General features: G+C 43.7%; 1 protein-coding gene and 1 non-coding gene across 5 annotated transcripts; both read right to left on the bottom strand.

The window, feature by feature from the left end:
- Positions 1-1,017: 1,017 nt before the first annotated feature.
- On the bottom strand, positions 1,018-26,464 carry ZNF346 (zinc finger protein 346). 4 transcript variants are annotated; one of them, XM_004008707.6, is made up of 7 exons: positions 26,246-26,464; positions 17,001-17,104; positions 16,347-16,439; positions 14,441-14,585; positions 10,248-10,478; positions 4,806-4,899; positions 1,018-2,503 (listed from the first exon to the last, which is right to left on the bottom strand). In XM_004008707.6, exons 1-7 carry the CDS (start codon positions 26,418-26,420, stop codon positions 2,416-2,418), a joined length of 930 nt encoding a protein of 309 aa, XP_004008756.1. In that variant the 5' UTR covers positions 26,421-26,464; the 3' UTR covers positions 1,018-2,415. The 4 variants fall into 4 exon arrangements, with proteins under 4 accessions (XP_004008756.1, XP_004008757.1, XP_012033665.1 ...); XM_004008708.6 differs by having other exon boundaries at positions 10,248-10,430; XM_012178275.5 differs by having other exon boundaries at positions 26,368-26,464.
- Positions 23,062-23,165, bottom strand: LOC114115042 (U6 spliceosomal RNA). The gene has a single exon (XR_003589546.1). It is a non-coding gene; the product is annotated as a U6 spliceosomal RNA (small nuclear RNA).

Here is a 26,464-nt window from a genome sequence, read left to right as displayed (position 1 = left end):
AGAGCATCCTGTATAACCCTCCATCACCATAATGATCTGTGACTGTATGAGCTACCCAAGGGCTCTAAGAGAATATTCATTCCTGCATCCCTAGGCCAACAGGGCTGAGCACACAGCTGGTAGGACTCTTGAATCCTGACTAAGAGATCCTGCAGGTCAAGGATTCATACTCTGGCAGCTCACTCATCTCTCTGCCCTTTGCTTCCTTGCCTGGTAGGTGGGGCTGATCATGACATCTTGGTCAGGACAGAAGGACTCTGGGGAAACTGCTAAGGCAGTCTAGGCTTTGGAAGCTGAGAGGTGTGTAGGGCCTTTCCCAGTTGGTAAAGAGCAGGTTCCCAAGAATAACAATGCTGAGTGAAGAATAGGAGTTCAGGCCGCCTGGGCACCTTCCTCAGATTTGGCTGTCTGAAGCAAAGAAGGCTGCTGAAGTCATCGCATGCACTCCTTTCCCAGCTCATTTCTGGGTCATGGAAAAGGTTTTTCCAAGAATCACAAGTCCCATGGAACCAGCCTACTGCTACGTATTAGCTGAGCAGGAAAAGCCCATCTCTTCTTATGCATCCTCATTCATTCATTCTTTCATTCAACAAACACTGCACGACAAACCACTCTGTCCATCGGAGGAATGGAGATGAATGATGCTAGGTCTCTGCCCTGAAGGAGTTAGCCTGGAGAGAGTCAAATTGGACACTGTTCCCATTTTGGCCTCCCTGTACATTTCCTTTCCTGCTCCCCTGAATTCCTTCTCACACAGCAGCCACACGATCATCTCAAACAAAGTAGATTCCCAGCTTAAACCTTCTAAAGACATCTGTGAGGCCCTCCAGGATAGGGGGAGGTAGATGAGCAGATAAGCTTGTATTGAATTTAGTGCACCTGGACTCTGTAGGACTTCTACAGAGCTGCCAAGCAATCTGGATATCTGTTTCTGTCCCCGCTCCTAAAATCACTACTTAGGGTGCTGGAAGTTTGAGCAGGGCTAGGGCAAAGGGTAAAGATACGCATACTAGATGATTCAAATCCCAGATCTGTTGAGTTGCAGTCTGGCTCATGGGAGAAATTCTTTATTTAGATGCTTCAGTGACCAAAAGATAGAGCATAAGCACACGCACGCACGCACACACACGCACACACACACACACACAATACACAAAGGCATTTACAGGCAAAGGGACAGGGAGTGCAGGGAGGAGCCCACAAGAGCAGCTGTGGACTTCTCTGACCCAGTGAGCAGGCCCCTCAGAGGGTGACCCTCCATGGAATTCCTGTTTGAAAGCTATGAGGTAAAGTCCACTCCCAGTGAAGTCCCAGGCCATAAAGCACAGCAGTGTTGTAGAAATCTACATTTGGGGTTGGGGACATAGCTGTTTCCTCACTGCAGAAGCTTACACCAGCTCTCTTTTCTATTCTCTTAAGGGTCCATCTTGCTCCTTGGTCTCCAGAATCTCCTAGTGGACGATGGGGGAGGACTAGCACCACAGCAGCCTGGACAGATGGTCTGCTGCGCAAGGGGAACAAGAGGACCAGTAGGGCCGAAGGACAGCGGTCAGCCTCGGAGCTGGCTGGCGTGAGGGCAGTTTCCCTTTAAAGGGAGAGAGCCATCCAGGAAATTTTTACGTGGGGACCTTCCCACATGACCCTGTGCCAGAGCACCTCTGATGGAGGAGGGGAAAGGCCTCTGTTGGCATGTTCTGTGATCCCACTGGGCACTGAGGCCTCCTTCGGCTCTAGCTTGTCCCCAGTTGCTGCAGGTCCTTAGCACCATTCAGGAACTGTGGAGAAGGGGAAAGCGGGATACCAGTGCTCTGCCAGGACTGTGTCACTGCTCCAGGAGGAGACTTCACAGTGGGCAGAAATCTGGACAACTGGCCAGCATCGGATACCAGGCTCAGGAAAGCTCACTCTCTCTGTGGGGCGGGAAGTGTCACATGAACTCCAAGCCTCCATGTGGCAGCCACTTCCATCCGCCCTTTCCTACCTAGGCCTAGGCCTGGAGTGAAATTTCTGGGTTTCACTGGAGATGCCTAGAGCTTAGGGAGACCTCTGTTCTTTAGCTGCAGGGAGTGGTCCATAAGTGACCTCTAGTAGAAAGATAGGCCTGGGGTCTCATGACATACGGCCCGGAGGGGCTGACGAAGGGGAAAGGCCATCCTCCAAATTACCACCCTGGGAAATCCCAAGTCCTGTCAACATCTCTGCTTCCCTTACCCTGACCTACAGGGCCAATTCCAAAGGGGAGGAGGGGGAGTAGATTTGCCTGGGCCAATCCGAGGCTGTCTATGGTCTACTCCTGCCTCAGGCCTGTGTATTCTCCAGGAGTAAGAAAGGAGGAAGACGGAGCCAAGGGCTGACCATAGTAACAGGAAGCTGGCTCATGGCTAGTTCAACCTGGGTTGCTGGACAGAAACACCTCTAGTTTTCCAAGGTGGTTGAGTCTTTCTGAATGGGTTGCCTTTGCATGGGAATCTGGCCCAGAGGTGATGCCACTGTTTTTGGTGACCTGTAATTTGAGAGGGAACAAAGGCATATGATTAGTTTGTGGTGGTGGTGATGGTATCCCAAGTAGCTTATTCTAAAGACAGTACAGCTCTTTCAGGGTGTGGAGTAACAAGCCAGGCAGCTCTCCTTACTGAGGACCACCGCATGCCAGGCACAAGGCTGGGTGTTCTGCTTTCAGCATCCTGTTTCATTCTCAGGCTAATTTTGCAAGGCGGGGGGACCAGCACCCCCATTTTATACACAAGGAAACTAAAGTTCAGAAAGTATAAGTGACCTGCCCACAGTAAGCTGATTTAAAGTGTGGTAGATTCAGGACTGAAGCCCATGTGTTTCCTCTGTACTGAACCACTTTTTCTGCCTATGGGGCTCTACATGACCTGGATGCGACAGAAAGACCATTCTTCCCAGCACATGGAAACAAGTGGCTCTCCAGTCATGACCTCACTAGTATCACCTGATACTGTCTGATTTGTTTTGGATTTGTTTAGGATCTCTTTCTACCATCAGAGGGGGATCAAATGGATCAGAGAAAAGCACTGGTCTTGGTTCCTAACATAGCCCTGGTGCTCAAAACAGGGTTTGACACATAATAGATGAACAATAAATCGCTGGTGAGTGAATGAAAGCTTATCTCTAATAGCTCCTCTTATCAGGACTAGGACTTCACATATATTATCTCTAACACTTATTTCATCCTATACGGTGAGGAAGAAGAGCTCCATTTGGAAATAGCAAAGCAAAATGAATGGGCTTTGGAGTCAAGAGTTTGAATACTGGGTCTAACTCCAAGTAACCATGAAATCTACAGCAAGTTACTTAATCTATCTGATATTAGGTTTCCTTGGGTTGTAAAGGGTGGGGGGAGTCCTAATTCAGAGATGCTGTTGCAAATTAAATGAGATTCAATTATGTGTTCAACAAATTATACTATAATCTTTGTTTTGTTTTGTTTTTGTAGCATAATCTTATAGAGAAGAAACTGGAGGCTCAAAGAGGTTTATTGACTCACCTAAGGTCACATAGCTGGAAAGTGTAAGAAGGAAATAATAAACAACACTAGCATTTTCAAGTCTGGGTAGCCCCACGGTAGGGTTCTGACTGGTTCTGAGTTGTTTGCCAAAATTGCCACCAGCCAAGCTGCAATGCTGAAAGTGAGATGCAAGCCAAGGTGCGAGGGCTTGTCTCAAATCCTATCTAAGGGGAACCTCACGAGTTCTCCCAGCTAAAGATGTATCTATCAATAAAGCCACAGTGTGGGAGAGGAGACTTCAGGCAGAGCAGAGAGGACCAAGAACGTTTTGAGCCTAACACTCTGCCCTTCTACCACCTTTAACTCACTTGGCTCTGTAAGCAGTCCAGAACTAATCACCAAAGTCAAAGCAGTCATCTCAGCAGATCTGCCTGAAACTGTTTCCTCATCTGTAGAACAGGGATAATTCCTATCTCCCAAGGTTATGTTGTGGCACACTGTCCCCACTACCCTCCTGAGAAGTAGGGACTGAACCATCTGAGCCTTCCCAGACAGACCTGGCCTGTTCGTATCACACGGCACCACAACCCCCTGGTCAGCACTGCCCTGGAGGAACATGCTGTGAGCCTGCCAAGCCTCAGTGTGAATTGTAGCTCTGCCTCACACCACCACTCTGAGTGGTGGTCGCCTGTGTTTGTAAATCAGAATAATAACCCTTTTCTCCCAGGACTATTGTGAGGATTACCTGAGAGAATCTGCTTGGCATATGGCCTGCAACAGACCAGGAGCTCAACCAAAGAATGTGAATCATTTTCAAGATTATTACAGACAGACAACTCTGTTAGTCTCTTCCCTTTAAAGCACTTATCACCATTTGTAATTATTGGTGGTTTGCATCGTCATTGTTTCTGTCTCATCCCATCAGAATGTTAGGTTATCAGAGCAGGAACTGAGTCTGTCAGACTGGGTCTGTCTGGGCTACCACTCAGAGGTGTTCAGTATTTGATCAATGAAAGAACCTGGGTCGTGGGTGGGGGTTGACGAGTGTCCCCAGTTAGACTGCTAACATGTTGCCAAAAAATTTAGGCGACCACTAAGGGAATCATTTCTGTTTTTCTACTAAAACCTTCAGCCCAACAGGTCTAAAGGCTGGGGAGAAGCTGACAGGAGAACTCACATAGGGGATACTTCTGTTGACTGACCAAGGTTTTGCTAACTAAAAAGAAAAGACTGCCAGGATTCCTTTCTAGCCAAGGAATACCTGGCTTTGTTCTGATTCCGAAGCCCTGAGCTCCTGCTGCAGACCCATGAATTTCAAAGTGTGATTACTTACTGGTTCTTGTGTTTGAAGCCGCTGACATGAGCTTGGTACTGTTCTATGGAGTTCAGCACTATCTTGCATGTCTTGCAGGGGTAGCCCTTCCCGGCTGAAACACACGTAAATGTCAAGATGCTTAGTAATCCAATAAGAAGGGGCCTGGGGACTTTGTGCTTTTGACAGCATGTGCAAAGGCCCTTCTGAAGATGGACGAGTGGAGTGAGGTTAGGCCATGGTAAGAATCCCAGAGGCCTCAATGACTCAACGATCAGGGGCACATGTATGCCTGTGTGTTGCCTGGAGCTGGGAAACTACTTGTCCCCCCCTGCCCTGTACCCTTTGTCCCAGCACGGAGCCTGGTCCAGAGTAGCTGTCTGCTGAGGAAATAAATGATTGATAGAACAAAGAGGTGACATTTGGTGGAACTGTCTTTTCTACCTGGACTGTGCCCTTAGATGAGAGATCTCTGGGAAGGCAGGCCTCTCCTTGCGCTTGCAATAACAGTAATTAACGAGAAGGCCTATAAGGAAAATTAATCTGTCTCTCTACTGTGGGGCTCACAGATACCCTTTCTCACTAACAGGGCTGCTCCAATGACAAAGTGGCCTTTCTTCACATGGTCTAGCAGAGACAGCATGGGTCGGGAGCCAAGAAATGGCGCTGGACTCCTGGCTCTGCATTCACATGACCTTGGCTAAATCCCTTTGCCTTTCTGATCCTCAGCTTTTCTCAACTATAAATCAATTATACCATACCCATAGTACTTACAATAAAAAGCAGTTATTATTTACTAAGTGCCTGATATAGTCATGCACTTTATATTATTTTGATTGATGCTCATAAGGATCCCATGAAAACCATCCTCTTACAGAGGAAGAAAATAAGGCATGGTCACATGTCCACGAACACAGAGTTAGTGAATGGCAAGCAGGAGTGGCTGACTATGAGGCTCTACTTACCCAGCATGCCTGGTGCCAGCTGCACAAGGCAGGCCACTGTACACATGACTTCAAGAGCCTTCTGACACACCTTTTGAGTCATCTGCCATCCTAAAACCTCACAGCTCTGAAGTGAGATCACCTAGGTTCAAATCCCAGCTCCATCATTTCTTACCTGTAGGACCACATGCTAGGTACTTAATCTCTCTGAGATGTGTAAAAGTGGGGCTTCCCTGAGATTTAGGTTCCATACCTATAAAATGCAGTTAATATTAGTATCAACCTTATAAGGTTATTGTAATCATTCAAATAAAAGTAACTGACACATAGTTCAGTGTCCAGTAAATATGAGGTTTTGGCTTATTTTTATTTCTCTCTTATAGATTCCATGAGTGATGCTGGCAAAAAAATGGAGAGTATCTTTTAACCAGCCTTCCATGGCAGCTGGGAACACCAACAATCTCCTTTAATTCAATAAGCAAGCCAATGTTCCCAGCTACCTTTGTTTCTGTTGTATCTTCAGGTATTTCCTGGAAGACATATCCTTTTAAAGCATTTAAGGGGAAAATTATTACAATCAGAATTCAGGTCTTTTTTAGACTCTGAAGGCCAGAATTCATGGTTCAACACAAACAGGCAAAAGGCTCACAATGGACTAGCAGAACCACCATCCCTGCAAGGTCCAGGGTAGAACCTGGGGCTGGTGTGGGGGTAACAACCACCAATGGTTAAGGGTCACTGATGCCCAGATTACAAAAGCTATTTAACACCAAGCACCATGACAAAATTTTGGATACTTATGCCCTTGGATTCTTATAACAATGCTGGAAGATAGGTAGATGGTTTTCTCCACTTATCAGAGCACGAAGCAAGCTCAGGGAGGTTAAGTGACCTGGGGTCAGAGCTGGATTTGCCCTCTGGTCTGTGCAGCCCCCATCCTTTCCTCTGAACCACAGGTCTCTGGACTCTTCTATGCTAAGTACATCTCAGTGCAGAGTATACTAATCTGTAAGCTAGATTCAAAACGTCACACCTTGGGGTAAGTGAAGAATTCATTGATACTTCTAAAAAACAGCTTTGTTCAGTACCCACACTCATCCATTTTTATCTGGTTTTCATTTTACATGTTTGATATTCTAGTTTCCCCCTGTGATCTTATGAAGAATAAGTCACTAGAGCTCATTTTAAAACATCTGATTTATTTGGAAAAGCACCTGTATCTCCTCCCTTTTACTGCCAAGACTTTGAAAGCCCTGTTTACAACTGCTTCTCCATTTCCTTGTCTCTCAATTATTCTGCAACCTCTCCCCCCTACACACACACACGCTCTTTCTGAGGCCAGTGGAGGCTTCCCTGTGTCTAAACTTAACGGACAACATGGATGCTTATGCGGCCTTTTTGTACTGGGCTTCCCCACAGCACTTGGCAGCGTGGGTGACTCCTTCCTCCTTCAGTCTCCTGCCCTTGCTCTCAGCATGCCACACTCTTGATTTTTCTCCGCTGGTGGTTCCTTCTCAGTTTGTTTTGCTGTCTCTTGTTTGACCTTCACCATTTACTATTGCCAGTTTCAGAGGTTTCAATCTTGGTTTTCTTTCTTTTTTTACTATTTTAAATTGTGGTAAAATACAAATAACAGAACGTTTACCATCTAATCTATTTTAAGTGTCCAATTCAGTTAATGTTCAAGGACAGTTCTGGGTCAGAGAAATTTGTGTTTTCATCATGTCAAGCATTTTCACATTATCGTGCAGAACTTTTGTCATTTTTGTGAAACTGCCAATCTATACCCATTAAACTCTCCATTTCTCCCTTCTCCTAACCCCTGGCCACCACATTCTACTTTCTGTTTCTATGAGTTTGACTACTCTAGATATTTCGTACAACTGAAATCATATAGGAATTTTCTTTCTGTGACTGATTTATTTCACTGTGCATAGTATCCTCAAGGTTCATCCATGTTTATAGCACATCAGAATTTTCAGAGGGCTCAATCTTAGGCCCTTCACTCCTTTTTCTCCAAACTCTCTAAGGGATCTCATTCATTTCCCTGATTTCAAGTACCACTTATTAGCTTCAAACATATGAAACTACCAATATTTAGCAGTTTCTAACCACCAAAATGGTGGTATCTCTAACCGAGACCTTTCTTTTAGGTCCACACCTACATATCCAACTGCCTCTTGAACATTCCTACTTGGGTATCTCATGGGTATCAAACTCAGGCTGCCAAAACCTGGTTATTCACCTTGTGGCTTAAGGCTAAACCTTGACTGCTCACTTTCCTTCAGCTTCCACATTGGATGGCCAATTCTACTTCTTACCTACCTCCTGAATCCATTTACTCCTGTCTATCTCTACCAATGCTACCTTAGTCCAAGCTCCCATATTCTCCACTACGAATTATTGCCACAGCTTCACTGTTGGTCTCTCTCCACTACCCTTCCTCCTCATTCTAAACTATTCTCCACTTTGTAACTAGAATGCTCTAATTAATAATGCTGAGGATGTGAATGGCTTCCCAATGCTCTTAGGACAAAGGCTCAAATCTCAAACATGACCTACAGTGCCATGATTGGACACCTGCTCATCTCCCCAGCATCATGTTGCCCCACACTATCCCTTTTGCTTCTGGGAGCCTTTGATCCTTGCTCCTCCATCTTAAGTTATCTTCATTGCGTAATGTTTGTTTCTTTTTCTAAAGCTTGCCACACTTGTAGTTAATTGCTCAACGCCTGTCTCCTCTGCTGGACTCTAAGCTCCTTAAGAACATGGACATGTAATTAATATATGTTATATACACAATGCCTGGCGTATATTAGGAAAGAGCTCAACAAACATTTCTTGACTTTGTATGAAATGAATAGACTTGAAAGCCTGTCCCATGTACAGAGGTTGAAGAAACTAGGGGATCAGATGGAGCAGAGAAAGCAGACCTGACCTGCAGGAGGCAAGGCCCTAAGGAAGGGAGCGAAGGTGACGGGGGTACAGAAAAAGAGGGCTCCAGTGACCCAGAAGGGATGCTGAGAGCTCCAGCAACTGAAAGGATTTGGCTACCTAAATGATATGCAGGGCTTAGTTTGGCATTCTTGAATAAATCAGAGAAATGAGGGCCTGGAGTACAAAACAAACTCCAAGTCTTGTTTAATCTGCTTGGTAGATGCTACATCTCATCCTTGTGGGAGACATTTGAACACTCTGGGTCATCTCACATTTGACTCATACTTGTCATGATACATGCCAGAAGCCCCATGGAAACTATTCTGTGGACCTAACACAGAACCTTACCTGGATTTCAATGTTGGCTGCCACAGTCTAGCATGGGATCCAGAACAAACCATTTCATCTTTCTGATGCTAATGTCCTCATTTGTAAAATGCGAATAATCAAATGTGTACAACAGAGTTGCTGTGAGGATTAAATCAGGTAATTACATGTGAGCGCATCTAGCCTAAGGCCTGGACTATGGCAGCTATTGGTAAGGGCAGGATGACTGTCTGAAAGAATGAATGAACAAGGGTGGACTGAAGCCAGCAAGGAAAAAAAGCCAAGCTGCTAATAACCTAAATTGTTTGGGAAGGCAGAAGTCCTGTCAGTGGAAGTCCCTGCTTGCACATCCCAGGTCAACACCCCACCTCTGTAAGTAAGAAGCGGGTCAGAGTCAGTTCAATATTTCTGCTGACACCCTGTACTTGGAGCGCCTCCAGCTGAGTACACTCAAAGCTGGAGGCAGGGGGAAGGAGTATAAGTTTAGGAATCAGACAGAGCTAGAGACCCTGACTGATGCCGTCATTTATTAACATCAGGTCATATCAGCTGTATCACCTTAGCATGTCACTCTGAGTTTCATCTTCTTTACTTGTAAACTGGGAAAATCACAACTATTTTATAGGAATCCTGTGGGGATCAAATTATGCTGTATACATTAATATCAAAGTGGGATGTGATACCCCTTCCCCCCACCTAGGTTTTCATGAAAGAATTTAGTTGATCTGTAAAGAAATCAGATGATTTAAGCAAGAAAAAAATATCTAGGATACAGTTCTAGGATTAAATGATAGACAAATGGAGGAGGGTAAATATAAGGAGAAGGCTTTGGCTTGAGATAAAAGAAAAGAATGGATATGAGCTAAGATAAGCGGCCTGAAACACTGCAGTGCCTGAATCCTGCCAATAAAAAAGAGACAATGAGGGAATGGCCAGGCAGGACCAGGTAAAGCAGGGGCAGGGACTAGAGCAAAAGAGGGTCGGCTGTAAATCTGGCTTCCAGAGTCTTTCAAAAAACTGACAGATACGGTTAACAAATGTTTAACACTGCCTAGGAGAGGCATGTACTCTTCAGCTGACTACATCCCTCTCTGGCTTTTTCACTTATCAAAATTTCCCATCTAGTTTTTGTAAGCATTTGAATTTGCAATGCTTGCTTCAGAAGACCTAAAGAGGAAAGGCATACCCTTGATGGTCCAGGGAGCTCTAGCAATCAAGCCCGGATCCAGCTCTGGGTGTGAGCTAGGCCCCTTACCTGAGTCAGTGACAGCAGGATCGGCCAGCCGTCCGTAGTGTGCCATAAGTTTGAGTTTGGTCTCCTGTTTCCTGTGTTTCTTGCCCACATAATGTTGCTGAGCCATGACAGGGTCATTGAAAGTCGCGTGGCAGAGGCTGCAGAACTTGTCTGGATCTATCATCTCTCTATTCTGGTGCAAGGCTAAGGTGGAGGCCATAAGGAAAGGGTTTGTAAGGCGTTTCGACAGAGCTGTGGTGAGAAAGTTCAAACAGAAACAATGAAAAAACCCAGAAGGTGCCAGGCTTTCATGTATGCTGAATGCAAAGAAAGGCTGGGTCACTAGTTAATCACACTTGCATATGGGGCACTGCCTGTGTGAATCACACAGTGAAAATCTTCTCTAATTGAGAAGATACGGGGGAACCCAAAGACCGGCTCCTTTGTTTGGCAGCTTAAACTACTTTAGGCACGTGAATCCCTATTTTCTCATATTCCGAGGAGGTTCTGCACTTCTGCCACCCATCTGCCAGATTACAATAGATGTGAGATGCACATGCTTGCAGTCTTTTCATCCCTCAGAACTCCCCAGAATGTCACAGCACATAGGACAAGAAATGTGAGTGTTTTATTCCCATCCTTAAAGTACCCCAGTTATAGATCTGGAAGCCATTGCACAGATGCACAGCCTGAGGGTCTAGAGGGTCATTTAGAAAAGGCGCCACACTAAGGGGGTCTTTTGAGCTGCACTGCCTTCTAGGCTGAGTGGGAAGAGGAGAATGACGCTGACAGTTACCAGCTTTGTTTACATATTTTCTCTTCTGGTCTTCTGAATTATGCTCTGCGGTAGGTATCATCTTGCCACGATACAGAGAAAAACCAAGGCTCAGATGGGTGAAATGACTTACCAAAGATCACTCAGTTAATGAGTGAATCCAGGTCTGTGTGACCCTAAAGACCATGCCCTCTTTGCTATGCCAGGCTGCCAGAGTGTGGCAGGGAGACAAGAAGGCTATAGCCCATGTGTTTACCTATAGAAAGCATCCCTGGCTCGAGTCTATGAATTCAGTTAATCAGAGCCTGGTATGGGCATATGTGTAAACCTCCTGTGGGCCAACAAATGTCCTGACTATAGGCTGCACTGCTGCTTTAAAAATTGATGCCATGGCTCACTAATGAGCCCATGTGGCTGGACTGGTATCAATCCAGAAACCACTGCTTTCAGAATGTGGCCTAGAGCCCCCACCAACGGTGGAGGAGGGGTGAGGTTCAGCAGCACTCACACACAGATGCTCTTTCATCCCTTCCACTTTAATGGGGGAAGTTTTGAGGATTTTCAACAAGCCAGAAGAAAGTTGCTGGCTTTTCCTACATGGTTTTCCAGTACAGAGACTCTTAATTCTCCTGGCTATTAATTTTCCGTAGTCATTATTTCAACAAGTCACTGGAAAAGTAATGTACATGTTACAGAATATTCAATACTATGAGAAAATATTCAGTATATGGTGTTGAGTGGGAAAAAAAAAAAGCAGGTTATATAGCAAACTATTTCTTTTGTCCTCAGTTCTGTAAAACAACTGGTAATGTGTAGAGAAAGACCAAAAGCATTGAGTAAAAGGATAATATTCAGTATTTTCCACCTTTTCTACAGTGAATGTAGATTTTTGATATCAGAAGAGATAATCATAATCATTAAAACATAAAGGTCATTCTTTAAAAGATACTAAAGAGAAACATTAGAGGTGAATGGTTAATTAAAGTTGGAGGAACCATTTAATGGACATCCAATAAAAATGAGAGCTATGGGAGTCTTCTTTCAGGAGACAACTTGAAATATAGAAAGAGAATTCTACAGGACTGTTCACTGTAGTGTTATTTATAAATTCCAAAAAAGGAGAGGGAGAACACGTAAATATTCATCATTAGAGGATGGTTAAATGAATGTGGTGCAATGGGATATTGTCATTAAAAATATTTATGAAAAACTTTTTAATAATATGGAGAAATACAAATGTTCTATTAGTGAAAAGAATATAAAAGAAAATTATACACACAATATGATCATATCATTACTAAAAGACAGATGTGCAATCTATATGTGTGTACTGGTATTTTGAAATGCTGCCAACATATTAACAGTGTTTCTCTCTTGGTGGTAGGATTTGAGTGGTATTTACTCTTCTCTTTATACCTTTTGCATTGTTTGAACTAGAAGTAACAATGAGGAGTATGCATTGTTTTTATAAAAACAACAGGGTTAAAGTATTTTACATTTATATACATAATCTAGACATACATAAAACAAATATAGACACAGATATACACACATACACATAACAAAAGATTATAGGAGAAATAGTTCTCCAAAATGTTGACAGTGGTTGTCTTTGAAAGGTAAAATTATGGGTATTTTTCTTTCCATTTATCTATATTTTCCGTACTTTCTACAATATGCTTGTATTACTTTTACATTAGAGAAATGTTTACTTTCAGAAATATAGTTATAAACTCATGTAATAACATGGAAATGTGCTCTAACTACAAAATTAAAAGTTAACACAGGATACAAATGGTACATGAACTATGATTATAATTATATAAAAACATATCTGTTATATGGCAAGGGCCAAAAGTAAATATGAAAAATAAACTCTTCAATATGGAATCTTTGGACCAGGAATATTCCAGAGAATTTTCCCACTTATGGAAAGACAAGTTCATATAAATCTAAAGATAAATGATCTTACAAAGTTCTGTTCTTAAGCTAGTTTCCTTTGGCTTAATGTTTAATCTCTTTGGTACCATAAATGGTACCAACAGTGACTTCACAAAAAAGCAACTAGTACTAGTACAACTTAAAGATGAACAAATCGGAAGCAAGGCCAATGACATGCTCCGGGTGGGGAACGCCTGATCAACCACTGCATTTTATGTGGGGATTCCACGCACAATCTTAATTGTGCTGTTAATACCGACAATAGGATCTGCTGGGTACTCTCTGGCAGTCCAGGGGTTAGGACTTGGTGCTCTCACTGCTGGGGCCCAGTTTCAACCTCTACTTGGGAAACGAAGGACCTGCAAGCCGTGCAGCATGGCCCCAAAACAAAACAAAAAATCCTAAGATGTCATTTACTGAACATCTATTATGTCTCAGGGTCCTTATATACATTATTTCATCCTCATAACCTATGAAGTAGATGATATTATCAACATATTATAGGTGAGAAAACTCAGGCATGAAGAAGGTCAGTCATACGGATGGTAAATAGCAGTGCCAGGATTTAAACTTGGGTATCCATGACTTCATCTGTTGTTTCATTGCTAGAATACTAGATTTGGGTGTGGTAAGACAGTATAATTATGAGTGATTTTTTTTATCCTATTCTTCAAAGTCTTCTAGAACATGATTGTCTTATTTTCATAATACAGCAATTCAAAAAAGGACAAGTGTTACAGATATTATAGTCTACCTCTTGGTCCAAAATAGAGAAGAAAACTTACTGAGAAAAAAATGAAATAAAGATCAAAGAACCTTCAGTCTTGACTAACTGCAGTTAGCAGAGATGTAAAATCCTAAAAAGTCAGTAGTTAATGAGATGAAAATGAAGGCTGAGCCCCAGTGGCGACAAGGTAAAGGGGGTTATTTTAGAAGTCACTGCCCTGGGAATGGATTCACGGCAGCTGCAAACACTGTTGGGCAGTACTGGCAGTGCTGAAGTCTTCAGCTTTGAAAGGCAAGTTCTTGTCTTGAGAACAGGCAGCTTTGAGGATTAAAGTGAACAGGGGATAACCTGAGCACACAAAAAAGACAAGAATCTAACTTTTAACTTGGAATACATGGTAATAAGGGCAGGTGGATGCTAGGAGGGAAAAATCTAAGTGAGAGAGGCAGGAGACAGAATGCTCTCCTGGTGTTCAGAGCCTGGAGGACTTGGGCACTCCCGAGTTATAATTATTTGTCAGGACAAAAGCTCAGGGCTAAGAAGCTTCTACAGAGAAAGGCTGATACAACCAAAGAAAGGAAGGTTAGGTGAGTAGGACTCTGAGGCTGCATTTCAATGAAGCTGTGTCTACTCTGATATTTTTAAGGGCTCTCAAAAGCAGTTCAACCTCTTCAAGTCTGTGGCCCCAGTGAGCATTTCTGGGAGCACCTGGCATTGGTGCCTTGAGGACGGGAGGGGTCCCGATATAGCACCACTCAGGAAAACCAGTACCTTCCACCTTAGTGGATTGCTGCTTCAGCTTTAAGTTCTTTGCGTGGGTCTTCCCCAGGTAGTGCGACTGGGCCACGACAGGGGAGGAAAAGGTCATGTTACAGATGGGGCAGCACTGGTTCTTGTCTTTGCTTCTGCTGCTCTTCTGGTTAGGAGAAAGAACACAGGTCTGATCACGCCACTGCCCGGCCAGAAAATCTTCACTGGTTCCCCACTGCCCACAGGAGAATGGGCCTTCAAGGCCCTCTTCACACACTGACCCCAACCTACCTTTCTGGATTCTTACTTCATCCCATGCTCTACTCACCATTCCCCGTTTTGTTCTCTGCTACTTCCGTGTTTTACTTGGGCTGTTCCTACTGCCTAGAATGATCCTCCTTTCTTTCCTGCCTGGCATATGTCTGCTTAGCCTTCAAGGCCCAGATTAAATATCACCTCTTCTGAGAGACTTTTACTCAAGAAAATTACTCAGTGAAGAATTATCAACCTGCTTTATGTGATTATTCCAGGAAGAATTAGTTTTATTCTTCCCCTGTACTCCTGGAATACATTAAATAGACCTCTGTCGTACCATGTGTCACCCTAAACTGACAGTGGTGTAGCTTAGGAGACTTTCTTGTTGACTAAAGTTCAACGTTTGGGCAAAGATCGTTAGACTCATTTATGTTTCCTATCCTTAGCACCCTGGTGGAAACTGGCACACAGCAGATGTTCAGGGTTTATTGAACAAGCAGACCATTGTATTTTATTTGATGATTATGACTAGGCTAGAAAACAATGTATTTCAAGCCTATATTAAGGGCTTCCAGGATCTCTTTCAGGTCTGCTGTCTGAATAAAATATTCATCTAAGATAGGATTTTTCAACCTTGGTACTATTAACACCTGGGGCTCAATAATTCTTTGTTGGATGGGGAGGAGTCTGTGATCTCATTTGAACTACTGGACCACCCCGAGAGTTGAGGGATTAGAGATATAAAGAAGTTAAGTGACTTGCCCAGGGCCACAGCGTTGATATTGTCTTTCTGAATTCCACATGATAAGGAGGGCAACTAGGGGGTTAGTCCAGTGAATGTGGAGAAGGGATGAGCAAGGCCCTTCCAAACCTGTGGCCCCTGTGATAGGGAGACACAGTTTGTAGTGTAAACTCTAACTCACTGAACATCCACTAGGAATTGTAATTTGACTTCACAATACCCTTACAAGGTAGCAATTATTATCTCTACAGACAGGTTAAGTGACTTGTCTAAGGTCACCCAACCAGTAAGCTCTAGAGCTAGTATTTGGCCCTAGTCTGCTGACTTATCATCCCATAATATTTGCACAGCCTGCTATGGAACAAAAATAATGGTACACCTGAGGGGTTGGGTTTGTTTCAGCATAATTCTCACAGTATTGCTAAGGCAAAAGCAAACATGTTTACATCTTGATCAGAGCGAGAATTTGGAAAAGTATTCCTTCCACTTGTTTATTCCCAATATTCAAGTGAGAAACTCAGTTCTTTCCACTGGATCTCAAGATCGTAAGCATTCTAGTTTCCTTCCTCTCTCTCTTCTTGAGTAGGGCATGGACAGTGGTCCTACTCTAACAAACCATTCAATGTAATATATAACAATGGTTCCATTTACTGAGCCCCTACTATGTGCCAGGCTCTGTGTTGGGTGCTTTAATAAACCTTCTTTCATTTTTGTTTGGAAAAATCCTGAAAGGTAGTTGATATTAGCATCCTCATTATTATAGAGGAAGAAATCAAGCCTTAGAAAGGATCAAGACTTGCCCAAGTTATACAAAGGGCTAGGATTTGAAGCCAAGTCAGACTGACTCAAAGCCCACGCTCTTTCCACCACACCAACCTGCCTGCTGGCTTCATCAGGAAGCGAGTGGTCTCAACATGGCAGCTGGATTACCTGATCTGAGTCTAGCCTCTTCATTTCCCCCTTTAGTGTCTCCATTCCATGGATTGCTAGGTATCTCTTCACTTTGTTGGCATGTTTTTTGCTCTGTAAGAACCCAGGAAAAAGATCAAAGATACCCAAATGCCATTTTATACCTAAGGCACTCAAAAATATCTACCAGATTTTCAGTGGTTCATCCTCACAGAAACTTTTGGGAGAGGGTAGGGGAAAAACCTGGTATACTGAATTCCTACTTAGATGCTGTCCAATCTAATCATAAAAATTTATGAGAAAATTATCATCATCTCAATCTTATAGATGAGGAAACTGAGGCTTAAAATAATGAGGTTTCTTGACCAAGACGAGTAGCAGAGTTGTGATTCAACTACGGGTTTATTTAAAGCCAAAGCATACACTTTCTACTACACTGAGCTGTAAGGGAACATATAAGTACAATGATCTTGATTTGGATGGAGAAATGAGACTCAGAAAAATTAAGTAAATCAGTCAAGTTAAGACAATCAGTCAAATTAAGACTCAGTCAAAAATTAAGCCAACATGCATGGAGGCAACATCTGGGTGGCTAAGAAGGAATTCACTGTGCAAGACAGAGAGAAGAGGGGGCTTGGCATTGGGTCTAGAAAGTACTAAGGTACAAGGGCATACCTGATAGTGTGCCAGCTTCTGGGACTCAGAAATGAGCAAGGCGCAGCAAACCTTACACTGGGTGTTGGTGAAGAGACATTGGTTCTTCTGGATCATGTGTTCCACTACAGAGAGAAAAATAAAAGCGCTGTGAGTTAAAAACCTGCCTCAACAGCACTGTCTTTGAACGCTGCCTCAAACGCAGGCACTGAATAATGGAATGCCATACCATTAAATCTGCCACCCCTTCCCTAAGGGCTTTCATGACTCAGGCTATATTCTTGAGCCACCAAACCTGTAACTTGCTTTATAATTTTATGTAGGCTAACTTTCTTTACTAAATTCTTTTAAAAAGGAGTCTTTAAATTACAAACTTAAGTAAAAACCAATACAAATGAATACATTAAAAAAGAAACAATTCTAGTTAGATACTGGTGCAAGAAGCTTGCAGAGCTTCCTAAAAGGAACATTAAGACAGTGGCAACTGTGAGGAGAGGTGTTAAGACATGGTAGCAACCAACTGAGACATCATCTCAGATAGAACTGGAAGGACTGAAAGACTTGAAAAGGAAATAATTCTCTTACTGTTCTTGATCTGATTTTGAAATATCTAAAATTACTCACTATGTCATGTAAGTTTCACACTGTAGGAAACCACAGTATTAACCTGTACTTAATTGTTGCACCTGGAAAACAAGACCTTACTTTTTGAGGAGGGAGTAGAATCTCACTCCAGACATTTCTATCATCATGACATTGATAATCTGAGGCAGGGATAAGTCTAGAAAACCATGATGAGATGGCAAATCCATGTTTTTTATCTTCTACTCTGGATCAGAAAGTGGACAATATTTCCTGGAGGGAATTTTTGGATGGGGAAGTTTTAAGGTTCTTCTCCCACAAGAACTAAAGCTTATTTATAACAGCCCTTTTGGGAAGAAGGGGTGTTGCCTGGCTATATTTCTGCTCCTTGGAGTCCCTTGTTTATTTCCCCATTTTTCTCCTACACTGTTCGGTAAATTTTTCTGAAAGACTTTGGCTGCCTCAGCCATCCTCAGAGAAACAAAAGGAAGTGGATGTGTGAATAGATCTGGGCCAGAGCTTTTAAATTTTTATTTATCTTTGGCTGTGCTGGGTCTTCGCTGTTCTGTGCGGGCTTTCTCTAGTTGCAGCAAGCAGGGGCTACTTGTTGTGGTGTGAAGGTTTCTTATTGCAGTGGCTTCTCTTGTTGCAGAGCCAGGCTCTAGGGTGCATGGGCTCGGCAGTTGCGGCACATGGGCTCAGTTGCTGTGGGGCATGTGGGATCTTCCTGGATCAGGGATTGAACCCGTGTCTCCTGCACTGGCAGGTGGATTCTTTACCACTAAGCCGCCAGGGAAGCCCCTGAGAGCTTTTCAAAGGGAGGGTGAGAGGCTCTTCAGAATGCAAAGCCCACAAGGGGAAAATGTTACCCAGGGTCCAGTCATCCTCTCCTTGCCTGGAGATGTTGGATTATTTTATTAAAGAAGATGGGGTTCCCTCTCAAGAATATTTAGAATCTGATTCCCAGAGACTACACAGGGTAAGGATCATGTCATTTATGACTTTGTATCCCCAAAATCTAATAAAATGTGTGACCCAGAATGGTCATCATTAAAAAGTCTACAAATAACACATGCTGAAGAGCGTGTGGGGAAAAGGGGACTCCCTTACACTGCTGGTGGGAACGTAAATTGGTACAGTCACTACGGAAAACACCATGGAGGTTCCTTTAAAAACTGAAAAAATAGAGTTGCCATATGATCCAGCAACCCCACTCCTGGGTATATATCCAGACAAAACTACAATTCAAAAAGATATATGTACCTCTATGTTCATAGTAGCACTGTTCACAATAGCCAAGACATGGAAACAATCTAAATGTCCATCAATAGATGAACAGATAAAGAAGATGTGATACCTATACACAATAGAGTATTCAGTTCAGTTCAGTCGCTCAGTCGTGTCCGAATCTTTGTGACCCCATGAATTGCAGCACGCCAGGACTCCCTGTCCGTCACCAACTCCCGGAGTTCACTCAGACTCACGTCCATTGAGTCAGTGATGCCATCCAGCCATCTCATCCTCTGTCGTCCCCTTCTCCTCCTGCCCCCAATCCCTCCCACCATCAAAGTCTTTTCCAATGAGTCAACTCTTCGCGTGAGGTGGCCAAAGTACTGGAGTTTCAGCTTTAGCATCATTCCCTCCAAAGAAATCCCAGGGTAGATCTCCCTCAGAATGGACTGGTTGGATCTCCTTGCAGTCCAAGGGACTCTCAAGAGTCTTCTCCAACACCACAGTTCAAAAGCATCAATTCCTTGGTGCTCAGCCTTCTTCATAGTCGAACTCTCACATCCATACATGACCACTGGAAAAACCACAGCCCTGACTAGACGGACCTTAGTCGGCAAAGTAATGTCTCTGCTTTTGAATATACTATCTAGGTTGGTCATAACTTTTCTTCCAAGGAGTAAGCATCTTTTAATTTCATGGCTGCAATCACCATCTGCGGTGATTTTGGAGGCCCCCCACCGCCCGCCAAAAAGTCTGACACTGTTTCTACTGTTTCCCATCTATTTGCCATGAAGTGATGGGACCAGATGCCATGATCTTCATTTTCTGAATGTTGAGCTTTAAGCCAACTTTTTCACTCTTCTCTTTCACTTTCATCAAGAAACTCTTTATTTCCTCTTCACTTTCTTCCATGAAGGTGGTGTCATCTGCATATCTGAGGTTATTGATACTTCTCCCAGCAATCTTCATTTCAGGTTGTGCTTCCTCCAGCCCAGCGTTTCTCATGATGTACTCTGTATAGAAGTTAAATAAGGAGGGTGACAATATACAGCCTTGATGTACTCCTTTTCCTATTTGGAACCAGTCTGTTGTTCCATGTCCAGTTCTAACTGTTGCTTCCTGACTTGCATACACATTTCTCAAGAGCTAGGTCAGGTGGTCTGGTATTCCCATGTCTTTCAGAATTTCCCACAGTTTATTGTGATCCACATAGTCAAAGGCTTTGGCATAGTCAATAAAGCAGAAATAGATGTTTTTCTGGAACTCTCTTGCTTTTTCCATGATCCAGCAGATGTTGGCAATTTGATCTCTGGTTCCTCTGCCTTTTCTAAAACTAGCTTGAACATCAGGAAGTTCACAGTTCACGTTCTGCTGAAGCCTGGCTTGGAGAATTTTGAGCATTCCTTTACTAGCATGTGAGATGAGTGCAACTGTGTGGTAGTTTGAGCATTCTTTGGCATTGCCTTTCTTTGGGATTGGAATGAAGGCTGACCTTTTCCAGTCCTGTGGCCATTGCTGAGTTTTCCAAATTTGCTGGCATATTGAGTGCAGCACTTTCACAGCATCATCTTTCAGGATTTGAAATAGCTCAACTGGAATGCCATCACCTCCACCAGCTTTGTTCGTAGTGATGCTTTCTAAGGCCCACTTGACTTCACATTCCAGGATGTCTGGCTCTAGGTGAGTGATCACACCATCATGATTATCTTGGTCGTGAAGATCTTTTTGTATAGTTCTTCCATGTATTCTTGCCACCTCTTCTTGATATCTTCTGCTTCTGTTAGGTCCATACTATTTATGTCCTTTATCCAGCCCATCTTTGCATGAAATGTTCCCTTGGTGTCTCTAATTTTCTTGAAGAGATCTCTAGTCTTTCCCATTCTGTTGTTTTCCTCTATTTCTTTGCATTGATCACTGAGGAAGGCTTTCTTATCTCTTCTTGCTATTCTTTGGAACTCTGCATTACTCAGCCATAAAAAAAGAATGAAATAATGTCATATTTAGCAATATGGATGCACCTAGAGATTATCATACTAAGTGAAGTCAGACAGAGAAAGACAAATACCATATATCACTTACATGCAGAATCTCAAAATACGACACAAATGAACCTATCTATGAAACAGACAGATTCACGGACATAGAGAACAGACTTGTCATTACCAAGGGGAGGGAGTGGGAGAGGGATGTATTGGGAGTCTGGGATTAGGAGATGCAAACCACTGTATGTCGAATGAATTAAACAAAAAGGTCCTACTGTATAGCACTGGGAACTATATTTAATATCCTATGATAAACCATAATGAAAAATAATATGAAAAAATATTACTTTGCTGTACAGCAGAAATTTATACAATGTTGTAAATCAATTATACTTCAATAAAATAAATTAATCAAGTTTCTGAGGCAGGAATAAGTCTGACATATGCAAGGAATGAAGAGAAGGACACTGTGGATACAGTATGGTGAATGAGTGAATAGTGGTAGGAAATAAAGTTGGGAGAGACAGCTTGAGGCCTACCAGATAATGCCAAATCAGTATAGGCCTCATAATCCATGAACTATGGATTTTATTCTTAGTGCAATGAGAGGTGACAAGATATGGCTTACATTTTGAAAAGATTAGTCTGTTCATTGTGTCAGCAGACTGTATGGGAATAGGAACGGCAGCAGGGAGAGCAGGGAGGAGGCTGCTGCAGTCTTCTAGGCAGCAGATAACAGAAATCTGGACCAGGTAGGTTGTCAGCGGAGATGAGAAGTGGATGGGTTTGGAATTATGTTCTGGAAGTAGATCTGACATCCAATTTCTCTGACTGGATGGAGGGGGTGAAGTAGGACAGGAGTCAGGGATAACTCCTAGGTTTTGAATTTGAGCAACAAGTAGATGAGAAGTGGAGCAAGACAGTGTTGGAGGGGAAATCAAGACTTTTCCTTCAACTATATTAAACATGAGTGTTCTATCATACACATGGGTAGAGATATCAAGTAGTCACCTTGAGATGCAAGCCTGGAGTTCAAGGGAAAGGTCAGAGCTGGAAATACAAATTGAGACTCATCAGTGTATTTATCCTGTTTAAAGCGGTGGACTAGAAGAGGATACCTAATGTAGATGGAAAAGGAGAGTTCTTGGGATTAATGTTTGTTTATTTATTTTGACTGTGCTGGGTCTTTGCTGCTGTGCAGGTTTTTTCTCCAGGTGTGGAGGGTGTGGGCTTCTCATTGCAGTGGCTTCTCCTGTTGCAGAGCACAGGCTCTAGGGTGCACAGGCTTCAGTAGCTGTATCTTATGGGCTCAGTAGTTGTGGTTCTCGGGCTCTAGAGCACACACTCATTACCTGTGCCACACAGGCACAGCTGCTCTGCAGTATGTGGAATCTTCCTGGATCAGGGATGGAACTAGTGTCTTTGGCACTGGCAGGCGGATTCTTTACCACTGAGTGGACTGGATTCTTTACCAATCCCAGGGAAGCCCCTGGGATTTTGAGTCCTGGACCCTCCAAATTTAGAGGTCAAGCAGAGAAAGTGAAGTTGAACATAAAATGAGTATAAGGTAGAGCTTACAGCCATAGTAGAGGAGATCTTCTTCACCCAGAGCTACTGTAAAACTGGACAAAGTTGACAGAGACAATCCCTTCAGTACTCTGGAAACTGATCAAAGGCACTTAACAATCCGGGAAGCAGTCATGCTTGTACAACTGCTGAACTCTGGATGAGAACAGCAGGGGTCTGGGACTGTTCTCATCACCTCCCACACTCAGTCAGAGCAGAGGTTCTACCAGGAAGAGGCAGGATGTGAGAACCAACAGCTTCCCCATGAAAGAGGAAAGTGCTTGAGTTGGAGTGGTGCGCAATGCCCTGATCTTTTGAGAATGTCGGTGGAAATGACGGTCTCAGAGGCAGGTGAGCAGGAAAAGCCAAAGGCTTTACTATAACCTGAGGTTAGCAATGTCTGTGGCTGAGCCTGTATGGCAGTGGGGACCTAAGAGGGCCTAAGGTAGCTAAATACTCCTGGCCAACTCTGGTTGTTCACATGAACATAAGTGATGCAAAAGAGCCTGACAGAAAGTAAAAGTTAGGGCTGACTTTAAAATGGCCTGAACTTTGAATGCCCTTTCCTACATACCCACAGATCCAACTGCAGAGGACTGAGGCCTTACTGACTCCAGGTGTTACTGAATCACTGCCTGACCACTAAGCAACATATAGACATGTGGAAGACATATTATAAAAATGAACCAAATTGGGAATATTTGCTCAAGTCTTTTTTTTTTTTTAATATGGAATGCTTCATGAATTTGTGGGTCATCCTTGCGCAGGGGCCATGCTAATCTCTGTATTGTTCCAATTTTAGTATATATGCTGCCGAAGTGAGTACTATTCTTCAAGTCTTAAGCCACTACATAAGCAGTTTTCTTCCAAACTTGGAGGAAGCCCTAACTATTCCATCATGAAATCACATGGAGAGACCCTGAGACTACATGAAAAGAAAAGAGACCTAGTCAGCCTCCAGAAGTTCCATCCACTATTGTTTCAGCTCTAGCTACCAACTGATTGCAATTGCAAAAGGGACCTTGAGTCAGAACTGTCCAGTCAACCCTTTCCTGAATTCATGACTTACAAAAATCTGAGAGAAGTTCATGAGGCTGGAGGAAGCTAAGGTCCACAGAGGGGAAAAAGACTTACATGAGTTATCAGAATTCTGGGAAGGTGGCCTGAATGTGCATCTCTGTTGCTCAGATACAACTCTAATCCACCTACCAATTACCACAGGGGACAGGTTTGATACAAGCAATTAGGTGCTTAGAAAATATTGGAAAGACTGAGGTACTAGGCTGAGCCTTCTGGAAATGTCTCCGGAACAATGCATGCATTACTGTTCTAACATGTGAGCTAGTCTCTGAGGCCTCCACTGCAGCCTTGCTGAAGTAAAGAAGCTCCATGTCACGGAACAGGCCTCTTAACCTATGAAGCTGGAGAATGGATGCTGGAACACTGATGTGAGAAGACCATATAGTTTTACAATTTTTCTTGATAGTACCAATAGTCTTAGGAATGTGATTTTCACCACATTTCTACCTTCCAAATCTTATGAGAAAGCACCTAATTGGTAGGATTTATTTTGTATCTATATTGTAGATAATCAGAAGATGTATGGGGCAGAGGCTGAGAGATCTAGAATGTGAAACAGAGGGCTGATTTTCACAAGGTCATGAAGGAGGGACAGCAAATCTAACCATATCAACAACTAAATTAAATGTCAATAGTTTAAATAGCCCACTTGAAAGGCAGAGATCATTAGAGGATAAAAAAGCAAGAATCATACAATGGAATTTTATTTAACAATAAAAAGGAATAAAGTATTAATTAATTTTGAGGCTAAACCTCAAAAACATGCTGAGTGAGAGACACAAAATGCAAAAGACTATGTATTATATTTCCATTTATGTGAAAAATTCAGAGAGGGCAAATTTATAGAGACAGAAAACAGACTAGTGGTTGCCAAGGGCAGGAGGTGAGAGTGGGGATTTAATGCAAAAGAACACAAAAGAGGGACTTCCCTGGTGGTTCAGTGGCTAAGACTCCACACTCCCAATGCAGGTGCCCTGAGTTTGATCCCTGGTCAGAGAACTAGATCCCACATACTGCAGCTAAGACTTGGCACAGCCGGAAAAAAAAAAAAAAAAAAGCACAAAGAAACTAATTGGAGTGATGGAAATATTCTAAGTTGGCCTAGGGTTATACAACTCTATACTTTTACTACAAATCATTGAATTGTACAGTTATAATGGGTGAATTTTATGGTGTGTAAATTACAACTCAATGAAAAAACAAAAATTATAACTAAGAGAAAATAAAAAACCCAAGGTGAGTAGGACTTGGTGCTATAGGTATCTATCTAGACCTCAAACAAATCACTGGACAAAGTGAGATCAGAGAAATGAATTGGTCTTTAAGTGATTGTGTGCACTCACACACACATAAACAGTTCACTTTCCAGAGCACAGCTGCTGTGTTCTCTGCTTCAAGGTCCAGAGCATGCCTGCTCTGTCCCCTGAGGACAAAGGTCACTTCCTCTTTGTGTACCCCCAACTTTTAGACTTTCCTCTTTACTGCACCCACTACATTATATTGCAACTGTCTTGGCATCTGCTTCCTGGACCAGACCACAAGCCCCTCCAGGGCAAGGACAGTATTTTCATCTCTGCAGCTTTGATTTCCAGCCAATCCTGGGAAGACAGTATTCGTCAAATTAATGAAAGGAAAATTGTAACTCTGTGCCAAACAAGTTTGAAGTATAAGAATGAGGGAGATAGGAGCCTCATATTAATTTAAGAGTCACACAAGACTAGTTTTACTGGTAAAGTATATATAGGGTATAGGTCTGTCGTGTGTACCACCCCAAATTTAAACATATCTTCCTTGGATGTGGTCAAAAATTTCATTTTATCCCATGGCAGTCAGTTCACAAGCAATATATTAACTTCCAAGTTTAGTCTGCTCAGCAAGCAAACAAATCTTTAGAGAAATCTGATTTCTCCGCAGATTACCTGACAGGATTAGCACAAAAGCCCAGTTTGTGTACTTCTGGGTTAGAGTTAAGCAGGTAGCTCTGCTAAGAACTGTGAAGTGGGTCACAGAACAGGGTCACAGCAGCTCTTTCTATTCTCCTCTTTCTATGACTATCTTATCCAGGGCCAGGTCAAGTGCAGAGCAAGCTGGGAAGCTCAGAAATGCCCTCCTAGGTGGCCTTATGTATTCCATTCTCAACTTTGGGTCAAGCGTGGGATACAAACAAGAAGCTGGAGCCAAAGAATGCCCTGGCCAGGTTCTCAGGCTCCTGGCCCCCATATTAGAAAAAGGACCCAGCCGGTGGAGACAAGAGAAGAGACACCAAAAAGCAGAGGTAAGCCAGGACTCAGTCACCAAGTCCAGAAGGTACACTGAGGTAAGGAGGTGGCCTTCTACAGCCCTCGGAAGTGCGGGGCATGAAAGGGAGGCAAAAGACAGTAGGGATGGGTGAACCTGGAAACTGGGACGGTGAAGGGGCTACGAGGCTGGCAAGGAAGGTTCTGGGGGGTCTCTGAGATGGCCTAGACGGCAAGCCTAGAGATTCCAGTCCTCGAATTCAGGAAGAGGTGAGCTCTGGTAGGTGACTAAGGCGGGGGAAAGAAGCCCACGGCCAGAGCGTGACAAGGCCATTGACCATCTGCGCGCGATTCTTGGGGTGCCGCAGCCTGGATTTTTCAGGGGAGCTGGCCCACGGCGCCCGGGCCATAGCCTGGTGCACGAGTCAGGGAGTCCCCTGGCGCCTCGCGCAAATGGGCGGGCCGAGCGCCAGGGGGTGTGACCGTAGACCTGGGGGCCGGTCCACGTCCCCGCCCCGCGCTTCCGCCACTCCCTGCGAAACTAGCAGGCAGGCGAGGGGCTTCCAGCCTCTGAAGCCCCCGGACTCACCTTCCTCCCTCCCCACTGGTTGCGACCCGGACACTGCTTCCCAGAGGCGGCGCGCCCTCTCGCGGTCGAAGCGCAGCCCATCCGGTTCCCGGCCCTCCCGCTCCTCCGAATTGTTGTACGACCTGGCTCCGCCGCTGTCCGCGTTCTCCACCGTGCCCAATGCAGGATACTCCATCTTCCCCGCAAGCCCTAACCGGCCGATAGCCGCTCATGAATCTT

Source organism: Ovis aries, chromosome 5, assembly GCF_016772045.2.
Source record: "Ovis aries strain OAR_USU_Benz2616 breed Rambouillet chromosome 5, ARS-UI_Ramb_v3.0, whole genome shotgun sequence".
Classification (NCBI taxonomy): domain Eukaryota; kingdom Metazoa; phylum Chordata; class Mammalia; order Artiodactyla; family Bovidae; genus Ovis; species Ovis aries.
This window is presented reverse-complemented; position numbering and strand designations above follow the sequence as displayed.